This window comes from Sceloporus undulatus, chromosome 5 (assembly GCF_019175285.1).
Source record: "Sceloporus undulatus isolate JIND9_A2432 ecotype Alabama chromosome 5, SceUnd_v1.1, whole genome shotgun sequence".
NCBI classification, from domain to species: domain Eukaryota; kingdom Metazoa; phylum Chordata; class Lepidosauria; order Squamata; family Phrynosomatidae; genus Sceloporus; species Sceloporus undulatus.
The window spans coordinates 124675648-124696335 of NC_056526.1; the positions used below are offsets into that span (position 1 = coordinate 124675648).

General features: G+C 37.8%; 1 protein-coding gene across 1 annotated transcript in view; it reads left to right on the forward strand.

Annotated features, from left to right (window-relative positions):
• The window catches only part of TUSC3 (tumor suppressor candidate 3), a 165644-nt gene that overhangs the window by 98017 nt on the left and 46939 nt on the right, over positions 1 to 20688 (forward strand). Inside the window, exon 6 of the mRNA XM_042470466.1 lies at positions 1376 to 1465. Within this exon, the coding sequence (XP_042326400.1) occupies positions 1376 to 1465 (90 nt within the window). The remainder of the gene's footprint in view (positions 1 to 1375; positions 1466 to 20688) is intronic.

Below are 20688 nucleotides of genomic sequence, written 5' to 3' on the forward strand. Positions count from 1 at the left end.
CAAAGGAAATTAAGTTCTACATTTTCCAGAAGAATAGACAGAAGGAAACCCGCTTAACAGTATTCATGGGATATAGACTTTAGTGCTGGGGTGGAAGTGTCCTGCGGGAGCTCCCCAAATGTACTATGTTTTTGTTGGAATCAAGGAGATGGCCCATTGAAAGAAGCCATTTGTTGTTGTTAACTGCCCTTGAGTTGGCCCCAACCCATGGCGACCCTGTGGATGAGACATCTCCAAACCCTTCTGTCTTCCACTGCTCTGCCTAAGTCCCATAGACTCAGGCCTGTGACTTCTCTAATTGAGTCTAGCCATCTGACATGTAGTATTCCTCTCTTTCTACTGCCTCTACCTTTCCAAGCATTAATGTCTTTTCAAATAAGTTATGCCTGAGGTGCATGAAGTATGATAGCCTCAATTTTATCATATTGGCTTCCAGGGGGAGTTCTGGTTTGATCTGTTCTAGGACCCATTCATTTGTCTTTTTGGCTGCCCATGGGATCCTCAGCACTCTTCTCCAGCACCACATTTCAAATAAGTTGATTTTTCTCCTCTCTGTTTTTTACACAGTCCAGCTTTCACATCTGTACATGGTGATGGAGAATATTATGGCCTGAATGATTCTGACTTTGGTGCTCAGTTGTGTGCCTTTACCCTTTAGGATTTTATCTTTCATAGCTGCCCTTCCCATCCCTAGTCATCTTCTTATTTCTTGGCTACAGTCACCATTCTAATAAATGTTTGATCCTATGTACAAGAACTCTTTATTTCATTGTGTTCATTGTCTAGGTTAATTTTATGTATTTCTTGTATGGGTATTATTTTTGTTTTCTTTATGTTCATCATCAACATTCCTTTTAAGATGTAGTGTTCTTCCTACTAGTATCTCATTAAAAGATGGCACAGAATGCACATTCTGCTTCTGTTAAAAGAGGCAACAAATCCGCTGAGTTGTGAGTTTTTGCTACCTGATATAAAGTAAACTCTCTAAACCCCACCAAAATTTACCAAATTTGTCCCTTAGCCTGAAAATCCCCCCTCCCATTTCCCTGAAAGAGCAAAGTGAGTATATTCAGCCCCGCTCTGAATATAACTCTTTATTGATGGAGAATATAGAGTACTAGACAAGTTTTATAAAGCATTACCTCAGGCTAAGATTTCTTTTCTGAAGTTTGGACACATCACAAATAACCTGTGAAGACCTAGTCTCTTTCTTCTTCCATTCCTATCTTGCTTTCACAGTAAATAGCCCAAATCTTATGTTGAGAAACAAAGATGATTTTTTGAAATTATTGACATTGATTTCCTGGGAACACAACCCTGTCAGCTTACATTTCCTCATTGCTTTCTCTAAATGATGTCTTTTCTTCTTTTTCAGTGTGTCGTTTTTGCTATGACTTCAGGCCAAATGTGGAATCATATTCGTGGGCCCCCATATGCTCATAAAAATCCTCAGAATGGGCAAGTGGTAAGTGCTCTTATTGTGCCATTGTATAAAAAGAACAATATCACCACAGAGGCCTATAAATTTAAGTTGCACTGGAAATAGAGTATGAAAATATGTGAAGATTATTTACCTTAAGGGGTAGCTTTTATCCCCAAAATTCTTTTACCGACTATATGAATTTGATAGCACATAAACTTAATGGCACTCCTTCATAGGACTGTGCATTGAACTTAAGCAGATTGATATCTGTAACTGAGGTTCAATATATAAAATTGCTTCAGTTAAATGTCTACCAGTTTTATTTTACACTTCCTACCAGATGGACAAACTGCATATTCATTAGGGTCTCACAATGAGATTTTAAGTGCTTTATTGGGGGGGTACAGACCGCCGCTTTGCGGCGGTCTGCCGCCACCGGCAGTAGGTCTGCGGGGGAGCCGGAGCCTTCACACGGCCCGACTCCCGCGCGGACCGAAAAAGAAGCTCCAAAATGGAGCTTCTTTTTCCGTTGCGTTTGCGACGTAGCGAGGCCCCAGGGGCGCGCTCGCTACGTCACAAGCGGCGCGACGCGTACGGACGCTCAGCGTCCGATACGCAAAGATGGCGTCGGCCATGTAGAAGGGCCGGCGCCATCTTGTACGGAAGGAGTCCGTACTAGGCCCAGGGGCGTCTATAAGAGATGCCCCTTTTTTAAAATGGGACGTCCGGAGGACGTCCCAAATGGCGGTGCAGAAAGCACCCTAGTTCCTTTTTTACCCTTTTGTGTGATGGCAGGCAGGGGACTTTATTCAGGTTGTGTTACTCATGGAACCCTAATCTATTCAGAACTCCATCGAATTAGATTCGGGTACAAGCAGGAAAATACCAAAATCCTACTGTGAAATAATAATATAAACTTTATTGATTACAGTAACGGAAAGTGGATGCAGATTATAAACAGCAGAAGTAAAAGAAAGCTTACAAACATATTTTAGTATTGCTGTAAGGGCTTCCTGGTTATGACCAAGTAAATATACTCTGGGTCATACTCCTCTCCCCACCCCACCCCCCACCCCAAAAAGACCAAGGGTGCCTCTACTCTGTACATGGAGTTTGACACCACTTTAATTGCCTTGGCTCCATCTTACAGAATCCTGGGATTTGTAGCTTTATAAGGCACCAGCACTCTTTGACAGAGACCTTAAAGACCTTATAAAACTATAAATCCCAGGATTCCATAGGGTAGAGCTACAGCACTTAAAGTGGGACCATATTGCATTATTTTTACAGTGTAGATGCACCCCAAGAATATCTAGCTTGCCATACATTTAAAATCCACGTCTTTAAGTTCTGGAAGCTGTCAAAAGTTGCCTGAAAGGAAAAAAGGCAAAAACCAAAATAATGTCTTTCATTGGAAGCGGGGGAGCCCACTGCTCATGGAAATTAGCCCTTCTTCTCTCTACTCTGATGTAACTAGGGGGTGAAATTTACAACAGCTGGTACATTTGCATTCTTTGAATTAGCCTTGCCTGTCTGTATCTGTGTACAGGAATGTGAACCTTTTTATGGCTGCAGCAGTAGGCGGTGTTTGGGCATAGAAAAAGATTCAAACTATAACCTCACCAGTCTTCTGTTATTGATCCCAATACACTAGTGTAGATTCTCTCTGGAGTGTGAAGTGTCAGCAAATAATATCTGAGAACTGGCTGTACTCTGACAAGCCAATGAAGCTGTGTGGTCATGTCCAGAGCATGTTCACCCTGTCCATGTGTCTAATGTGTCTCGTTCCGTCTTGAGTGTTTTATGATTTTTTTTAGATGAGGTAAAACAAAAAAGATTAACACATCTCTTGCATAAATTATGGGAAATGCTATGGTGGTTTATCTTTCATGTTACCGTAAGTAATATTCTTTCTTCAACACATATTCAACCCCATTTGAGAATATTGAGCTATTCCATCAGGTTGTATAACAGATGTATAATATTTAGAAAAAACAGTGAACTGTGAAGTATTCCTTTTCTTAACTTTTTATCCTTATTTTTGGGTATTTTCATCTTACTATTGAAAATATATCTCCAGATTGATGAAGACTAACTTATTTATTTGTTGTAAAGATTGAGTCTCCCTTATCTAGAATGCTTGGGACCAGAAGTGCCTTCAATTTTGGATTTTTAAATTTATTTTGGAATACCTGTATTTGTATTTAAGTACATTATTTTGGAGATGCGAACCAAGTCTAAAAAGAAAATTCATTTATGTTTGATATACACCTTCTACACACAACTTGAAGGCAATTATTTTAATTATTTTAAATATTTTGTGCATGAAACAAAGTTTGTATACACTGAACAATGAGAAAGCAAAGGTGTCATGATCTTACTCACACATGAAAAATGTTTTGGTTTTTGGAATATTTCAGATTGAGGAATTCTGAATCAGGGAGACACAGTTTGGATCACATGCACACTACTTTCACATTCTGCCTAGTTTTTGCATTCTGCCTGACAAGTCTTGCTAGCAGCAAGAGCAGATAAACTACATGAACAAACATGAAAATTCCATCCGTGGTTTGTTTGTTTGTTGTGATGCCTGAACCCAGCAGTCTGGCTAAAGGAATAACCTATGGTTTGTTGTATGCATGTTGAAAAAAAAGTCAGATTGCTGTATTTGGACATTAGAGATAAAAAAAAATAAACCAAGTTGTTGGAAAGAGGTGGTGTAGTCGGAAACAATCCAGCTCTTCCAGCTATCACAGTATGCGAACCATGTACAAGAAGGGTCATGATTTATTTAACCATTTTTCTGGCAGCAGAAGCAGTTTGGAAGGAGAGACCAACAAATTGACTCTTTCTTGATAGGAATGCATCTGAATACATCACCCATATTCATTGCAAGGAAATCATGCAAAATTGATTGATTTGTAGGCTTCACCTTTCCCGTCATCATATCATCTTCTGTTTGAGGAACTTCTGTAGAACTATGACCTGTGTGAAGTGGGAGAAGGTGGAATAACATAACCATAATAAAAAGAAGCTTTAGCTTAAGGTTCACCAGTGAATGATTACAAAGAAATGTTAAAAGAATATATTGACATAATTTTATGGATGATTGTTTGGTTCAGTAGTTGTATAGTTATGATTATGTCCAATGAATTACATCTTTGGTGATATGCTGCTGTTGTATAATCATGCTTTGGAACTTCAAAGCATTATTCAAGTAGCTTTGGGGCTTTGTGGTATTTTTGTCTTCCTTTTTCTTTCTACGTTTTGGGGTTTTTCTAAGCATATGCCTCTTTGAGCTCCCTGCTTGGATGAAAAAGCAAAGGAACAGAAATAAAACTGATGAAAATAATAAGGGAAGCTGTCACAAGAAAACCAAATGTCAAGCCTTTGACACAAAGGCCTTCCTTTGCCTGGTTTGTCTCCAAACATAGAAAGGCTGAGATGGCCCATATTCTTTCACTGCACTTTGAAGAATATGGTAGGAAAGTATTTTATTTTTATGAAATATACTGTTTTTCCAAGAGTGGCTGAGTTGGGAGCCTACATAAAATGTAATTTGTCTTTGCCTCTCCCCTATCCACCCACCCGCTTCATACTGAGCTGCACTTTCCAACATTTTCAAGCTTTCTCATTACCAGTTAATAGAGAATAATTTGCTTAGTCTTGTGAGAGGAAATCCATTCTTAGTTTTCTTTGATGCCTCATATCTTAATTAAAGTAAGGGGGGGGGGGGAAGCAAAGTACTGGGTTTGATGACTGATTGACTTGGTGACAGGAGAATAGGAGCTGACTGATGACGGGAAATGACACATTTGGTCTGGCAGCTCTGTTATGCAGAACTTTGACTACAGAAGTAATAAATAAGTGTGTCACTAAAGCACTGTGTTTATAACAGCTCAGATTTCATTACTCCATTTCTGTATTTAATTTATTGTGTTTTTTATTCAGAGTGACAGAAGGGTGAGAGATGGCAGGGAGCAGACACTGGTACTAATAATTAAATCTGAGTGTATGTGTGTTTGTGTTTTTAATAAATTGTCAGTTTTTATAGATCCGCTCTGGTTTCCAGCCTAGACAAAAAAAAAAAAAAAAAAAAGCAAGAAAGCATTTTCTTTCCTTGCATTTTCTTGACAACTTTTTGCCGTATGTTCTAGATACTCACATAATAACTTTTTTGTTTGTTTGTTTAAGAATAGTTTCTTCTGGGGGAGAAAAGAGACTTATATACGGTCAGCATATGGATTTCATACCTAGAATAGTGATGCAGACTAAAAGGCAGCCTAATAAAATTAAAAGGCACTGCAGAAATAATTTAGTTTGACACCACTCAAACTGCCATGGCTCAATGCTATGGAATGCTGGGATTTTTAGTTTATTGTGGCACCACCACTCTTTAGCAGAGAAGGCTAAATACCTTATAAGACTACAGTTCTTCTAATTCAATAGCACTGGACCATGACAGTTAAAGAGGTCAAACTTCATTATTTTTGCAGTTCAGATGCAGCCTAGGTCTTTAATCCAGCAGTGTTTTAGACCCATTTACACAGCGTAGAATTCTAGCCAGGCTCTATAAACATCTGGAGAACGTATTCACCTCAAAAATTTTAAGAAATGTACCTTATTGTATTGGATGTCACCCTCCCTTCTTTTCTCCCCCCCCCCCTTTTTTTTTTTTTTTTTTTTTGTCCTGGACCCCTCAACTGACAAGTGTAGTGAAAAAATGCTACAGTGAAACTTTGAAACAGAACCCTAAGAGAGGTAACTATAATGTTTAGCCTGACTTTACATGAGTGGGGTCTGGATTTCATTCTAAAAGTCTATCAGCCATGTTAGGTAAAATTTCTTGTTACCTTTTGTCTCAGTAGTAAATTATTTTTGTTACTGACCAGCTGTGAAAATAAAATCTTGCAGTGCCTATCATCGTCAGTGCATAACAGTTGTAGATCAATCAAGTAGTCAAAATAGCAAAATAGTTTTATGCCACCTTAAAAATTAATATACATATGTATATATTAACCCCTGGGCTGGTAACTGACATGTGTTAACGTGCCCACCCACTACCTTGCCTAATAAAACCCTATAAATAATACACAATGGACCTGCTGCCACATCCAGCCTGAAGGCCCCTTCAATGGCATGTAAAGATGGAAACGGGGCTTCTGGCTACACTCGCATGGCCAGGTGCCACCTTCCAACATCAGAGGCCACCGTGGGGGCCTTCAGGATGGATGTAAGAGAGGCAGCAGGTGCACAGGGTCATCCAGTCTGCTGTCATCATGGAATATTCTGGAAACTCCTCAGCAAACAGCTAGTCTTTTTGGACTACATTAAGGCCCCTTTGTGGAATTGGTCTGTTCTGCTGAAGCCACATCTGGACTGGATATTCCTGCCTGGGGATGATGGTCTGTGTTGTCCAGACATGATGATGTGAGGTCAGGGAGAAGATGGGCCTTTTGGCCTCTGCGTACAAGCCCCATGTGTATGTCTGTGGTCCAATCGACACTGCAGAAATAATCCAGTTTGGCAGCGCTTTAACTGCCCTGGCTGCATGTTAGGGAATCCTGGGAACTTTAGTTTATGCTGGGAACTCTAGCACCAGAGCTCTCTGACAGAGAAGGTTAAATTGTTTCACAAAACTACAGTTCCCAGAATTCCCTAGCATTGAGCCAGGGCAGTTAAAGTGGTCTCAAACTGGATTATTTCTGCAGTGTGGTGCAGGTTACTGTCAATTTAGGGCAACCACATTGACCTGGAGTTGTTTGCCAGTTCCTTCCTCTGAAATATAGCTTTTTGATTTGGCCTATGGCTGGCAGAATTGGAACACTTGATAAGTTTTAATTTAGGAGTTTCACTTCTCTTTGAAAGTCTTTTTTTTTTTCAAGTAAAAATGGCATTAAACAAAGTGTCATAAGAGGATAAAATATTCTTCTTGTGATTCCTGATTCTAACGTTTTCTGTTGTAAGATTTTTGTCGATCAGAAGTAGGCAGTGTGTTACCTCCGCACCCCCAATGTTTTTAAACTTTGCCACCAAACAGCTCCAACCAGCATGGCTAATACTCAGGGATTAAGAAAAACAGGGGAACTCTAGGAACCTGGAGAGCAACAGGCTGAACAGTTTTTCCCATAGAGCCTGGCTTTTTTGTCCTACATGGAATTTTTCAAAAAGGCACTGCTGGCAGATCATAATGTATCTCACACTGAGTAGGTGAATGAACCATGCCTGATGACTGAACTTGCCAATGTGTTTTGTTTTTTTATCCAGTCTCTATTGCCATATTGATTTGAAGGAGTGACATCTTACTTTAGCCAATGAGGGGATAAATATAGAATCAAATGCTTTTGATAGAGGCCATATTTTAAGCCATAGAGACTTTGGGAAGATGATAATATTACTAAGATCCTGATTTGAATGCTTGTATTCTCCCCCTTCCATGCACACCTAAAAGTTCTTCCAACTGACTTTGTTTGGTCACCTCCCTACCAGTTTCCAATATATTCCAGTGGAAAAATGGCCCTATGCCATTACACATCTGAGCAGCTCAGGTGATGACAAAGTATTTTTGTTGTTTTCAAAGAAGTAAAAAAAAGAGAAACCACTTACAGCATTTACAAAATGAATTCACACCCTGCCTGTCCCAAAACATTATAAGAATTCATCCCCATGTCCCCATCTTGTTTATTTGTTCCTTTGTGCATGTATTCATTATTAGTTTTTGCACACTGCTTTTCTGCTGAGGTGGGAGATAAGGCAATTCACATTAGGAAAACAAAGTTATCTAAAACATTGCTACTTAAAATAATAGTTGTGGGACTATGCTAGTCCATGAGATACTGGCTCCCAGCCTCTGGAGAGTTTCCAGGAAAGAAAGAAACAGTCAGTACGATGCCAGTCCCTGGCACATTAGGAGAAAACAAATAAATAAACTAACAAACGCCTTCTGATCCCCCACACTGGGTGGTTTAAGAAGCACTGATCTAAAAAACATAATGATAAAAAAGTTTTAAAAACCAATTAAACTACCATATTAAAACATCCATACTTGATAACAATTTAACATTTTAAAACATGACAATAATAATAAAAGTGCAGCACAGCACAGAAATCCCATTAAAAGACCTGACTGCATAGCCAATTAGTCACCAAATGCCTGTTCAAATAAAAAGGTTGTTACCTGCCAGCAGAAAGAGAGAGAAAAATCATCCAATTAAAGTGGAAGGATACATAAAACCCAGTTTTTGACTAAACATATTTAAAAGTTGCCTCTTTAAATATTTGTACTTAAGTTACTGGAACTACTGCATTTAATCACAACTGAAATGAAATTTGTTAAAGTGTTTGTGTTTTTCTCAACTTATTCTGATTAAAATAAAACAAACTCAGTATAATTTTAAATACTGCATTTTTTTCCATGCATTGTAAAGTCTTGTACACGAGATTGCCTTCCTGTATTCCACCCATAGAGAACTAAACTGAAGCATAGAAATTGCAGTTCAGCACCACTGATTTTGAAATGCTTAGTAATTTAACTGGAGCACAAAACAGACAAGAGAAGTGCCATCATTTTGTCTCTTTGCCTTGGAAATGATGCCCTCAGTTCTGTTCTTCTTGTGTATGTGCTATGGTGGATGACGGAAGTGGCAAATGGCAAATGTAATACTGGGTTTCCTTTTCCATGTTGTGGACAGACAGTACAATATAATTTGCTGTGTTGCACAGCTAAAAAATATGGTTATATTCCCTCTTCTTTTTTCTTGGATCAACTGGGCGAAATATGCCAGGACAGGCCACAAAATAGCCAACAAGTCTGGTATTAAGAAACATGAACCTAAATACAACTCGGGTCCCAACTAGAGGAGAGCAAATGAAAAAATGAGAGTTTTGTAGCCTAACATGTTTAAGTTTAATTAATTCAATGGGCCTACTCTTTGGGAGTAGATTTTATTGTTGTTGTGTGCCCTCAAGTCATTTCTGACTTACGGCAACCCTGAGGTGACCCTACCATGGGATTTTCTCTGCAAGATTTGTTCAGAGGAGGTTTGTCACTGCCTTCTCCTGAGGCTGAGAGAGTGTGACTCAGCCAAGGCCACCCAATGGATGTTATGGCCAACCTGTGATTTGAACCCTGGCCTCCAGAATCATAGTCCAATACTCAAACCACTATGTCACAATCAGTAGCACAGGTCATGGGCATTGTCTGGCTTGTTAATGACCATTAAACTAGAGTTGTCCAATTTAGATGCAAGAGGAAACTTTGGCTTAGGACAAGGAAGGATGTCCTAAATTGGCATACACAGCAGGAAGGAGATGAGAGTGAGCAGTCTGTTTTCATGCCACTTACCTACAGCTTCATAAAACATGTTAAACATCAGTACGAGTTTATTTTTCAGCAGTTAGTTACTGTTTACTGTACATGGGCCCTGACACAGACATAGGTTTTCGTGTGAGTTCTTGAACTTAAGAGCATATTTTTTAAAAAGTAAAAGTTCATAAAGTACATTTAAAAGATGTTTTTTACGAAAGGGGGAAAATGGTAGAATGGTAGATTGTGGTAAAGGCTAAAACAAAGTAGCTTATACATATCCTATTACAGAAAGTAGCTCACACTACTGAGAACCTGTGGTGACTGGTATTTTTTAATACTGCCTCTTTCAGAAACCAGTACCAATTTTGATTAGAGATGGATTTTTATTTTTTTATTTTTAGTATTTTGATGCAATTAAAAATATTTTCCACCAGTTTTAGGGGAAAATAGATTTTTTCAGGGGAAAAATGAAATATCAGCAGCACTCTTTATAGGTAGAAAGTGTATTTTCTTTTTAAAACATAAAATTCTGTATACGTTATTTTGGCATAAATCTATTGTGATCATGATTTTTTTCCCAGAAAGCTATTATGAATTGAAATTACTTTTTAAAAATTTGAATGGCAAGAAACCTCTTTGCATGTTGATGAGGAGATGGCAAAACAAACAAGCAAACAAAATCATTAAAAACAGAAGAAAATAGCAACATTAGTAAAATAAAGAAAATCTTTTTGTCTTTTCAATGGCAAATTCCCTCTGCAGAAGCTTGCCAAGAAAGGTTCACCCTAGCATTGCCATAAGTCAAAAATGACTTGGAGGCACACAACAAAGTCCTCCATAATACCAGGCATTGTCATAAGAAGTGCAAAAAGGAATTGCAATGATGTGAAGATACTGCATATAGTCTTTCATAAATGTTCGCTTGCTACATACCTTTTAACTTGGGAGAATAGATATATGAACAACTTGTCTCAAAACATCTTCATCATAATTTAAAAAGTTGCATTCCATGATCCATTCGTCTCCTGTTTTTCCGGGAGAAAGTCCTGGGGGAAAATCCTTATTGTTCCAGATCTTTTCCAGGACTTCATTACTCTAATTTTGATTACTGCAAGAACTTGATGTTCTTTGGACTAGCAACTTTCTTTTTCTGGTCTCAGCATCCTTCATTCCTATCTATTATTCATACATTTTTAATTGTCTGGGATTGGCTGACCATAGCTCTTTTTGCCCAGTAATAGTATTTCAGTTGCATTTGGTGTACAGTCTGATAATGACAACATTCTGGACATCTACAGCTGCCAGAAAGGCTTGACCATTCTGTGTAGAAGGTTTTCAAATGTTTAAGGAAGCAGCTCTCCTATCCTCTGTCAAGGGCAGGAAGCAAGGCATAATGATGTGTAGTTAAAGGTCACCAAGTTTAATGAAATGACATCTTCCTAGAACAGAGCCTAAAAGGACAAAGTGAATTGTTCCCATTTTCTAAAAATTATTTTATTTTAGTGTCTTGAATTAAAATAGACAGTGTCTACAATCAATTTTTTTTTAGCTGTGTGTATAGAAATGCAGTGGCTTTCTGTGATGTGGATTGGAATATCTCTGTTGGAGTTAGCCATCCTCCAGGCTCTAGTATGACCTGTACATAAATTAATATTTAGAACTTGCTTGGATATTGAGTATCTAGGAAAAGACATGTAGAAATCACTTCTTTGTAAATTCTTGCATCCAAAGGAAAAGAAGCGTGGTTTGCCATCTATTATTTATGGAGAACTTGTTTATGCCCCTATTAGAGAGTTAGCTTATAGTATTGGATTCTGTGCAACACAGTTATGCTGTGGTCATTAATCTGATAAATTGGAAAGCCAGTATAAAGTGAAAATTGTTAAATTAGTTGCACTATTATAGTTAATGAGTCTTCTCTTGGCAAGAAAGTTTATTACACACTTGTTACATTATAAATGTGTGCATTATAAGTGAACATTATTAAATTAGTTTGCATCCTTAGTTCCAGCTTGTTAAAAGGAAGCTGTAATGTTTAGAAGATGTTGGGGTTTTGTTTTTGTCAAAAATAGCAGAAATCCTAGCTGTTGTGTGTATGTAAAACATTTTAATTTGTAGGGAAAACATCTAATTTATCAAGTGAGCCCTTGTTCATCTTTTTTTTAATTGTTGATATAGATTCAGTCCTTAAGTGTTTTGTATGCTATCCATAATTTCTTCTCGCTTTAGATCACTTGATTGAAAATGTACAGAAAAAAATTCTGTGAGGATTATAACTGAAAAGGGTTTCTTTGTACACATCTAAGAAAGACCAACAACATGAATAGAAAGCTTGGATAGAAAGTGCCAGCCTACTAGTTCTTTGAGCCAAAGAGGACTTTGGTCTTATTTCTTGAATTTTGTCTCCTCTCCATGTATACCAAACTACTTTTCAAATTCGAGAATATTTTTGATGTATTAACCCATTCATAGGAGAAAAACATCTTGGGTTGTGTGGATGAGTATTGTATCTTGTCCCTTCAGAAAATATCCAGTGTATCCACACTATGCAGTGAAAGTCGTTTGATATACTTTAACTGCCATGGGTCCAACCAATGGAATCACTGAATTTTTAGTTTGATGCAGTACTTTGAATCCTGTGTCAGAGAGCTCTAGTGCTGGAAAGTCGGGAAAATGTGGTAGAGCTCTCTGAAAGAGAATTACAAGTACCTCACCAAATTGCTAATCCCAGAATACATTAGGACACAGTCATGGCAGTTAAAGTAGCATCAGTGAGTACACCACATGTTCATTTCTTTCCAAGTAACCAGGTTATAAGCAGGTTTAATGAGAAAGAACTAGGCAGCCCTGGTGGCGCAGTTGTTAAATGCAGTTCTGCAGCCACAAAGTTGTGAGTTTGAACTTGCAGGGCTCCAGGTTGACTCAGCCTTCCATCCTTTCATAGGTCAATAAAATGAGTACCCAGCTTGTTGGGGGCAATTGGCTAACACATTATAAACCTCTTAGAGAGTGCTTAGTTCAATATGAAGCGGTATAGAAATGCAAAGTGCTGTTGGTATTGCTTTACTCTTTCTGCAGTGTAACTTTCAGTTTTGTGTCACTTCACTAAATGCTGAAGGATTATCACATCGATGTTCCTTGTGCTCTGTTATAGGTAATGAGGCAACAACAGGTTAAACAGGAGAGTGACTTGCAGGTTTTAATATGTTTTTAAAAGTAAAATGTTTACTAAGAGGAACTGTTACAGTTATTTTTCTAAACTGAGTAAGCAAAGAATTTACCATTTGATAGATAGAACTAGCAAACTCTGAGTTGAGTTCACCAAAGGGCTCTATATAATTAGGTTCTTACTTATTTTCCTTTATATAAGATGGCACTTTTGCAACACAAAAGATGTAGGTCACTAGAGAAACTATTTCTTCTTCTTTTTGCATTTCTTTTTGGTGTTCTGTTCTTTCTGTATCCCATAAAAAGTGGCACTTATTTTTTATTTCCTTTAATGAAATATTAACATTCCAATTTAATTTGGTAAATGAGAAAGTTTATGTACCCTATAAATTCTGCAGCTGATGCATTCTATTCTAAATGAGAGAATGTTAATGTTTTGATCAGGCATATCCGGTGGGCTTCCCCATTCTCTAAAGTAATAAAATGAAATTTTCCAGATAAAACCAGTCTTGGGCATTGAACTTTGTTGTTGTTAATTGCTGTCAAGTTGACTTCAGTTTATGACAACCCTACAAACCCTGTTATTATCAGTCCTGCTCAGTCCTACAAACTCAAGGGTATGGGTTCCTTAATTGTGTCGATCCACCTGTCATGTGGTCTTCCTTTTTTTTATCTTATCACACATTGTTGTCTTTTTAAATAAATAATGTCTTCTTATGATATGTCCAAAGAACAGTAGTCCCAATTTAGTCATATTGGCTTCTAGGGAGAGATCAAAATTTTATATTTTTAAGTCAGTGACATGGTGACTTTACCATGTTCTCATCTCTTCCTACAAACATGTGACCTATTCTTTAGATGTGACATAGATGAAGCAAGTTTCGACCTGTGCTTTATCCCCCCAGATGGGGGGGGGGGACTAGGCAGTCACCCACAAAGGTCTGAAAACCTCTCCAAATTCATGGGGGCTGTGATAGTCAACCATGACTGAAAGGAAGGGATGCAGGACAGATTCCATCAGCTTACTCTGCTGCACACAAGCCTCTGCTGCACACAAGCATTACGTCTGTACTTTCTTTTTCTAATTATCTTTGTAAAAATAATGGGATTTATGGGAAGCATGAAATCTTCCATCCAGTAGTTGTCATCAATTACTGGATGAGTGTTCTGCCTTTCATATTAATGGATGAGATCTTGTGGATTACTTCTAAGGAGTTTTAAGACTGAAGACTGAATTCAGAAAGTTAAGAAATTTGTGCGTAACAGAAAAAATAAAATTCTTCATGGATAAAGGATATAGCAATGTGGAATTACGAAGTAAATTTCTAAAGCTGGGATATTCACAGGTTTTATAGATACTTTGCAAGCAAAAATGGGCTAAAAGAGTGAGACTGGTTTGCTTTAAGGAAACAGAATTGTTTAGGCTGGAAGAGGCTTCTCATTGAAAACAACCTGAGTAACATGAAAGTTTAGTCACCAGGCTGTGTCATTGTTGTATCAGACGGGTTGCTGTGGAGAAAGAAAGTTTAAATCATTGTATGCCAAGATCTGGTTTAATAGAAGAAGGGAAAGATGCAACCTTGGGAAGAAGAGAATGGCAAAAGATATGGGAGAATTTAAATGGTTGATAAACGACACTACAAAATTTAAAATGGAATGCAGGAGTTGTCTGCACAGGCTGAAATAAATGGTCCCATCCCATTTTGGAATTCACCTGTTCATACAACATATGTGGCTGAAACAACAGGGAAATATACCCAAACCATGCTCCGGGATATTACACAGAGGCAAAATAAATCCCTGATTGCTTTGGTTCAAAGCAGAAAGAACAAACTATCACCCCAGCATGCAAAATGTGCACGTGTGGAGATTGGGGAGGGGCCAAGCGGCACCAATGTCATTGCTCGACATAATTTTTGGGGGGCACAAGTGATCAGCAGCACCATCATCCCACTGCACATCCCATGAAGAGAAATGACAACAAACACATCAGATTACCAACATTAAAATAAATTTAATATAAACATTAACAAACTGGCCATTTCAACTAGGGGGTAGAGAGGGAAGGGGGATATGAATGGGGGGCTCCATGATCATGCTGTTCCAGTGTTTCACTGGGCCACTGATGCACCGTACAGGCAGTTGAACATGTCATTGAGCAGAGGATCAAGTGGGGTGTCCGTTGAGATGGCGACTGGGTGGGACAAAAGAGGTGATTGGCTGTTGATATATCCTTGCACCAGTACACATATGTGTGTGGCAGAACAGAAAAAAACAAGGGTACGATGAGGCTTGTAGCGATAATTGTTCCTTTTGGCGGGTCTGTTCCTTCAGCAGGAGGGAAGTGGGACAGACTACGCATTGGTTGTCCCATTGTGGGAGCCACAGTGTGGTCAGTGGATTCTCCCTGAAAACTGGGAAATCCCTTGGGTGAGCTGGCTTTTCTCCTCCATCTGCTCCTGGCCACAGACAGAATTTTGGATTGAAAGAACAGTCCGAGGATGGGGAAACTAACTTCTTAGAGGAGGAAACAGAGGATTCAGTCAGTCCAGGGATGGAACAGCATTAAGGATCATTGAAAAGATGGAGGAGCATGGCAAGGGTTAGGGAGGATGATCAGATAGTAATGTTTTGTTTGGAGACATGTTTCTCCCTTACTGTGCAATCAAATGAAAGGTCGCCTCTTTATTCAACAGAAGAGAATTGGTAAAATAGCAAAATACCAAAATATTTGAGTAGGATAGAAAGAATTAAAGAATTAAAATTAAAGATTTAATTTGTATGATTAATATTTGTAACATATAGAAAGCAAGTTGATATTTTTGTTCTTGTAATATAGTTTCATGTTCATCTGCCAGAGGCCTCCCCCCAGCCTCACAGTGTCCTGTGCAGCCAACCAGACCATTAGCCCCAAGCCAGGATTGGACTCCTGATACTGATCTGGTAGTTCTGGACCAATCCCAGCCCAAAGGGGCCTACCATTTCTGTAGAAACTCCACAGTGACAGCCAGCACACCGCACAGCCTTGTGTGCTTGCACTTGCCTCTGCTGTCACATCTTCACAGAGGGTGAATTTGTGGATAAGGAATCTGTGGATATGGAAGGTCAACTATATTATATTCACAACAATGGTTAGCCATTGTTTGTTTTTAAAGCAAACAGATTATTCTTATTCTGAAATAATTTGTTGAAAATCTACAGTATGGTTGATGTTTGGGCATAGTTTTGCTGAAGGCAGAATGGGATGTGTGTTCCAACTTTTAATCAGTGAATTTCTCCAATTTTAAAGACGTAAGGGAAAAATTGCCTTTTATTCAACATCTGGAACTAACCAACTGAATATCAACTAACATGTGATAAATTCTTCCAAACCTGGCTATCCTGTAATGGTTGCAGATATATTGTAAATAACATACAGTAGTCATGAAAGGAGTGGCTTCTTGTTTCTGTCAACAGATCATTTTACTTGCTTAGATGTGAGCTGCATGATGACGATGGAAGAGTAATCTGCTGTGAAGTATAACCAGACATCTATATTGAAATATAGGATGCTTTGGTTGGTGTTTTTATGTTGTTGGTAAACCATGTTTATGGTTAATTCCATCGCATAGATTTAGCTTGAAAGCACTGCTCTTGTAGAGGTGCTTTATATCTCCTTGCTTAAGGACTCACACTGAGTTGCTGTTTTCCATCACAGTTTGTATAGAGCTGAAGTGTAAGCTGGGGATGCTAGTATTTTATTTCCAGCTGTCTCCTAACCATTCCTCTTTCTGTTCCTCATTTTCTGGATGGAGCTCCACACTCCAGAGCTTCCTTACCAGTTTTTAGATAGGATTTCTGATAAGGCATCCTGCTGTGCCCAATAATCAACATTATACATGCCATCCTAGTGAGGAGGATGGCAGGTGGCTTTAGGATGTGGGAAGGATTTAACTTCTGGAATTAAAAAATGTAGATGAACAAAGGGATTTAGATGATCTTGAGGAGAAAGGATGTAAAAACTCCAGAGTCCACCAAAGGATATAAAAACTCGAGTCCATTCAAGAAATCTAATGGGGACATTTTCAAATTCAGTTCTTAGTTTCTGTAAATAAGAATATGAATGTTCAAAAATATTTGTAAAATAGTTGAAAATTCTCTTTTCTGTGCAAAACAGGCACATGCAAATTTTGCATTGAACAAATCCTGAATTGTGAATGGCCTTCAAAAACTATGTGTTCAAAGATTTTCTTACAGCAGGAAGAAAACTACTCATTGCTTCCTTTGAGAAGGAAATTATTGAATTACTTCCCTGTCCATAAGCACTAGATTAGCCAGCCAATAAAGGTGAGTAGATTCCCTGGCTTTTTGTTCTGTTGTTTCCTGGCTTCACCATGCTTTTGTTTCTGTTCAAGTTGTCTTCCAACAAGTAAAGATAATTTTTAAGAGTGCATGTGTAAATTTGTGGTGACTTCATGAATTTCATAGGTTTTTTTTAAGGCAAGAAATTCTCTGAGGTGGTTTTGCCAGATCCTTCTTCTGGGTGGATATTGCACATGTGACTTTCTGCTTTACTCACAATGGTTTTTCTTACTTCAATGTTTTTATTTTACTGTTTTCTGCACTAGTGATAGTTTTATAAACTGAATCCTCTCAAAACACTCAGATGTGTTGGGAATGGACAGACGTATAAAATGTACATAGAGAGTTGTACACTGAAAGCTGGCAGTGTCATATTCATAGAATTGGGTACAGCTAATATTGACAAAAAACCAAATCACAAGGAGGATTTTTTTTTTGGTCATGCACCTGTATTGGGGGGGTGGGGAGGAGAGAAATTCAGACATGTGAACTAACCCTTTATTTTATTTTATTTTATTTTATTTTATTTTACTTATGGTATGCCAGCTGAAATGACCAAATTGCTCTTCATCTCAGTGTTTTCGATGTACAGGAGGGTTGATATTTGCAACACACAGGGATTTGGGATCTATACTTCATTATGGTTAAACTGTCAGGAGTGATGGTAGCCTAGGAATTGCATAAGAGTCTCTGGAGTCAGCGTTTATGATAGCAAGATGAAGAGCAAGAGGCTGCTTTGATCTGTGGGCTGAGGGCACTCTGCACAGTTTCTTTTAATTTTAATATCATATACAGTTCATATACAGGTTTTCTTTAAAGACTTTGCATCTTTTCATATGCATAATGAAACAAAGAATCAAATTGGGTTACTCACTACTTAGATATTCTCTTTATATAAATGCCATTTAAGTCAACTTTGAAAAGGTACATTTTTCAGTTGTAATGTTTCTTCTGTTCATTTTGAAAATGCAAGTTTGGTTATTCTTGATGCTTTTGTTATCATTGGGTCAGGTCTGGCAAAGAAGATGAGAGCAGATTCAAATGAATAGAGGTTGCATTTTAATTCCATCAAAAACGAAGTGAGTTTCTCTCTCAGAACATTCAAGTCAGATAAGGGTACATCACACAGTATTAAAAGTACTAGTTTTAAACAAGACAATTAAAAGAATAACCTTCAAACTTTCTCTGTGACTTTCTGTAGCTTTCTTATCAGTCACAGAAATGTCAGAACCATAATGCGTGTACTCGCGAAGATTTTAAACTCTGAATAGGGGAAGCTTCCTTTTGAGGTTAAATTTGCTGGAATGGAAAAGATAACAGTATTATCAGTGTGTTTTTGTAGTGTAGCCAATTTCTCGTTGCATATACTGAAATGTTTTTAATATGGTTCAAATATTAGTCCAGTGATAACTATTTTGGATTTGTGGAATAAATTCAGAATATTGCTGTTCTTCTGAGTGCAGCATGAATAGAAATAACAGGTTTGTTTGGGGGAAATTATATTTTATTGTTCCAACAAGTCATTCTTATTATGACATACATTAGGATATATTCAATTGTGAAATCTAATAACAGTCTCTAACATGTGCCTAAGAGTCTCTAACATGTACCTTTGTACCAGTGGAATAGAAAATACCCAATCTAGCCCTAATTTTAAAATGCAGTCCAGGAAATTTTAGAATGGCTTACTAAATTTCTGTTCTCTGTAAATTGATGGAAAGCCTTACTAAAGATAATGTTATCAAGCATATTGGAGAACAAGTCTCTCTGTAGGGAATTAGACATGACTTCTAAGATACTTTCAGGCTCACTATCATTGAATTCTTTCCAGATTCCAACAATTACATGGATAGGAATGAATGAACACCAATATAAACCCTGTTTCTTTGCATGTTGAATGCAGTCACACTTGTGTATGCTTTCCCTGGAGGAATATTTATTTTGCTGGATTGTGTAGCTTTGCTACATGATAATAAACATTACAAATCAATATTTAGATGTTATGGAGATTTAAATCATCAAAATAGAGGTTTATTGCAGCAAAATGACCGTATAATGATTTGAGCATAAATTTGAACAAAACAGTAAAACCCAGTTGTACTACTAGAAAATCAGCCACATCCTTTATGATTTAAATTTTAATATGTTAAGTGTTTATGTAGTTATGTGCCTAAAATAATTGGTACAATAAAATGTCTTATCCTATAAAGCTTTCCCCCTCATAAACCTTACTCACACTAGTAGTTCCATTAACTCCAATAAATATGTATGTATATATTTATAGATACGGCAGTAGGGCTCTGCTTATATTTATAGTGCTTTTAGTGTCTATTTTTGGTTGTGTGGATAGAATAGTTTGGATAGAAATAATCTGTGTCACAAGTTTGTCTATGCGCTGAATTTGGGTGGGGAGCAGGAAGATATTTTGAGAGAAATTACTAGGAGATGCTGGGAATGAATCAGAAATAAAAGATTGTTCTCCACAATATCTTTGGTTGCTTTTGCTGGTTATTAGTATATGTTCAAAAGAGAGGAGGATGAAATTTAGGAACTGGGCCCAGATCCTAACTAGACTATCACTGAACAATGCTTGTTAGAACATTGTGAAGTAACTTATCTGTAAAAGACAGGAGATTCCCATCTCCTGTCCAAAGCAGAACGTTTCAGGCATTAAGCCTATCCACAGGCTCCCCTTTATTGCGTGTATCATATTACCAAGAGCCAAAACTATGGGCAACTTGCCACAGGGGCCTTCCAGTTAATAGTTCAGTATAAAAAAAGAATCAATTATTTTAGCTGAATCAGAAGAAATGAAAGAAATGGGAAAAGTATGGAAAACAGAGAAAGAGACTTGGACTTTAATAAACAAGAAAAATGGAAAATTTAGTCAGAAGTAGTTAAGAGAGAACATGGAATTGAAAGATAAGAAAGGGGTAGGCAACTGTGGAATGCTAGGGGGGCATCTTAGTCCCCAGAAACCTGGGACAGGGACTCTACCACCACTTCACCCACCCATCCACCACAAAAATGCAATTTGTTGCTCCCAAATGCACCCCAACATCCATTAGGGCTGTTTAGCCCGGAGCACAGCTTCATACCATATTGTTCCATGCTTGCCATGACCAAAACACATCTGTAGGCAGCTTAGTAAAATGTAAAACAAAAGCAAACAACAGTTTAAATACAGGGGCCCTTGGTATCCTCAGGGGTTTGGTTCCAGGATCCCCTTTGGATGCCAAAATCCCTGGATGTTCAAGTACCATTTTATACAGTGGCATAGTAAAATGGTGTACCTTATATAAAATAGCAAAATCAAGACTTGCTTTTTGGAATTTATATATTTTTGGAATATTTTCAGGCTGTGGATAGTTTAATCCATGGATATGGAGGGCCAGCTACATTATAAACGGAGAATTTTTTTAAAACCCACACCATATTGAACTAGTTA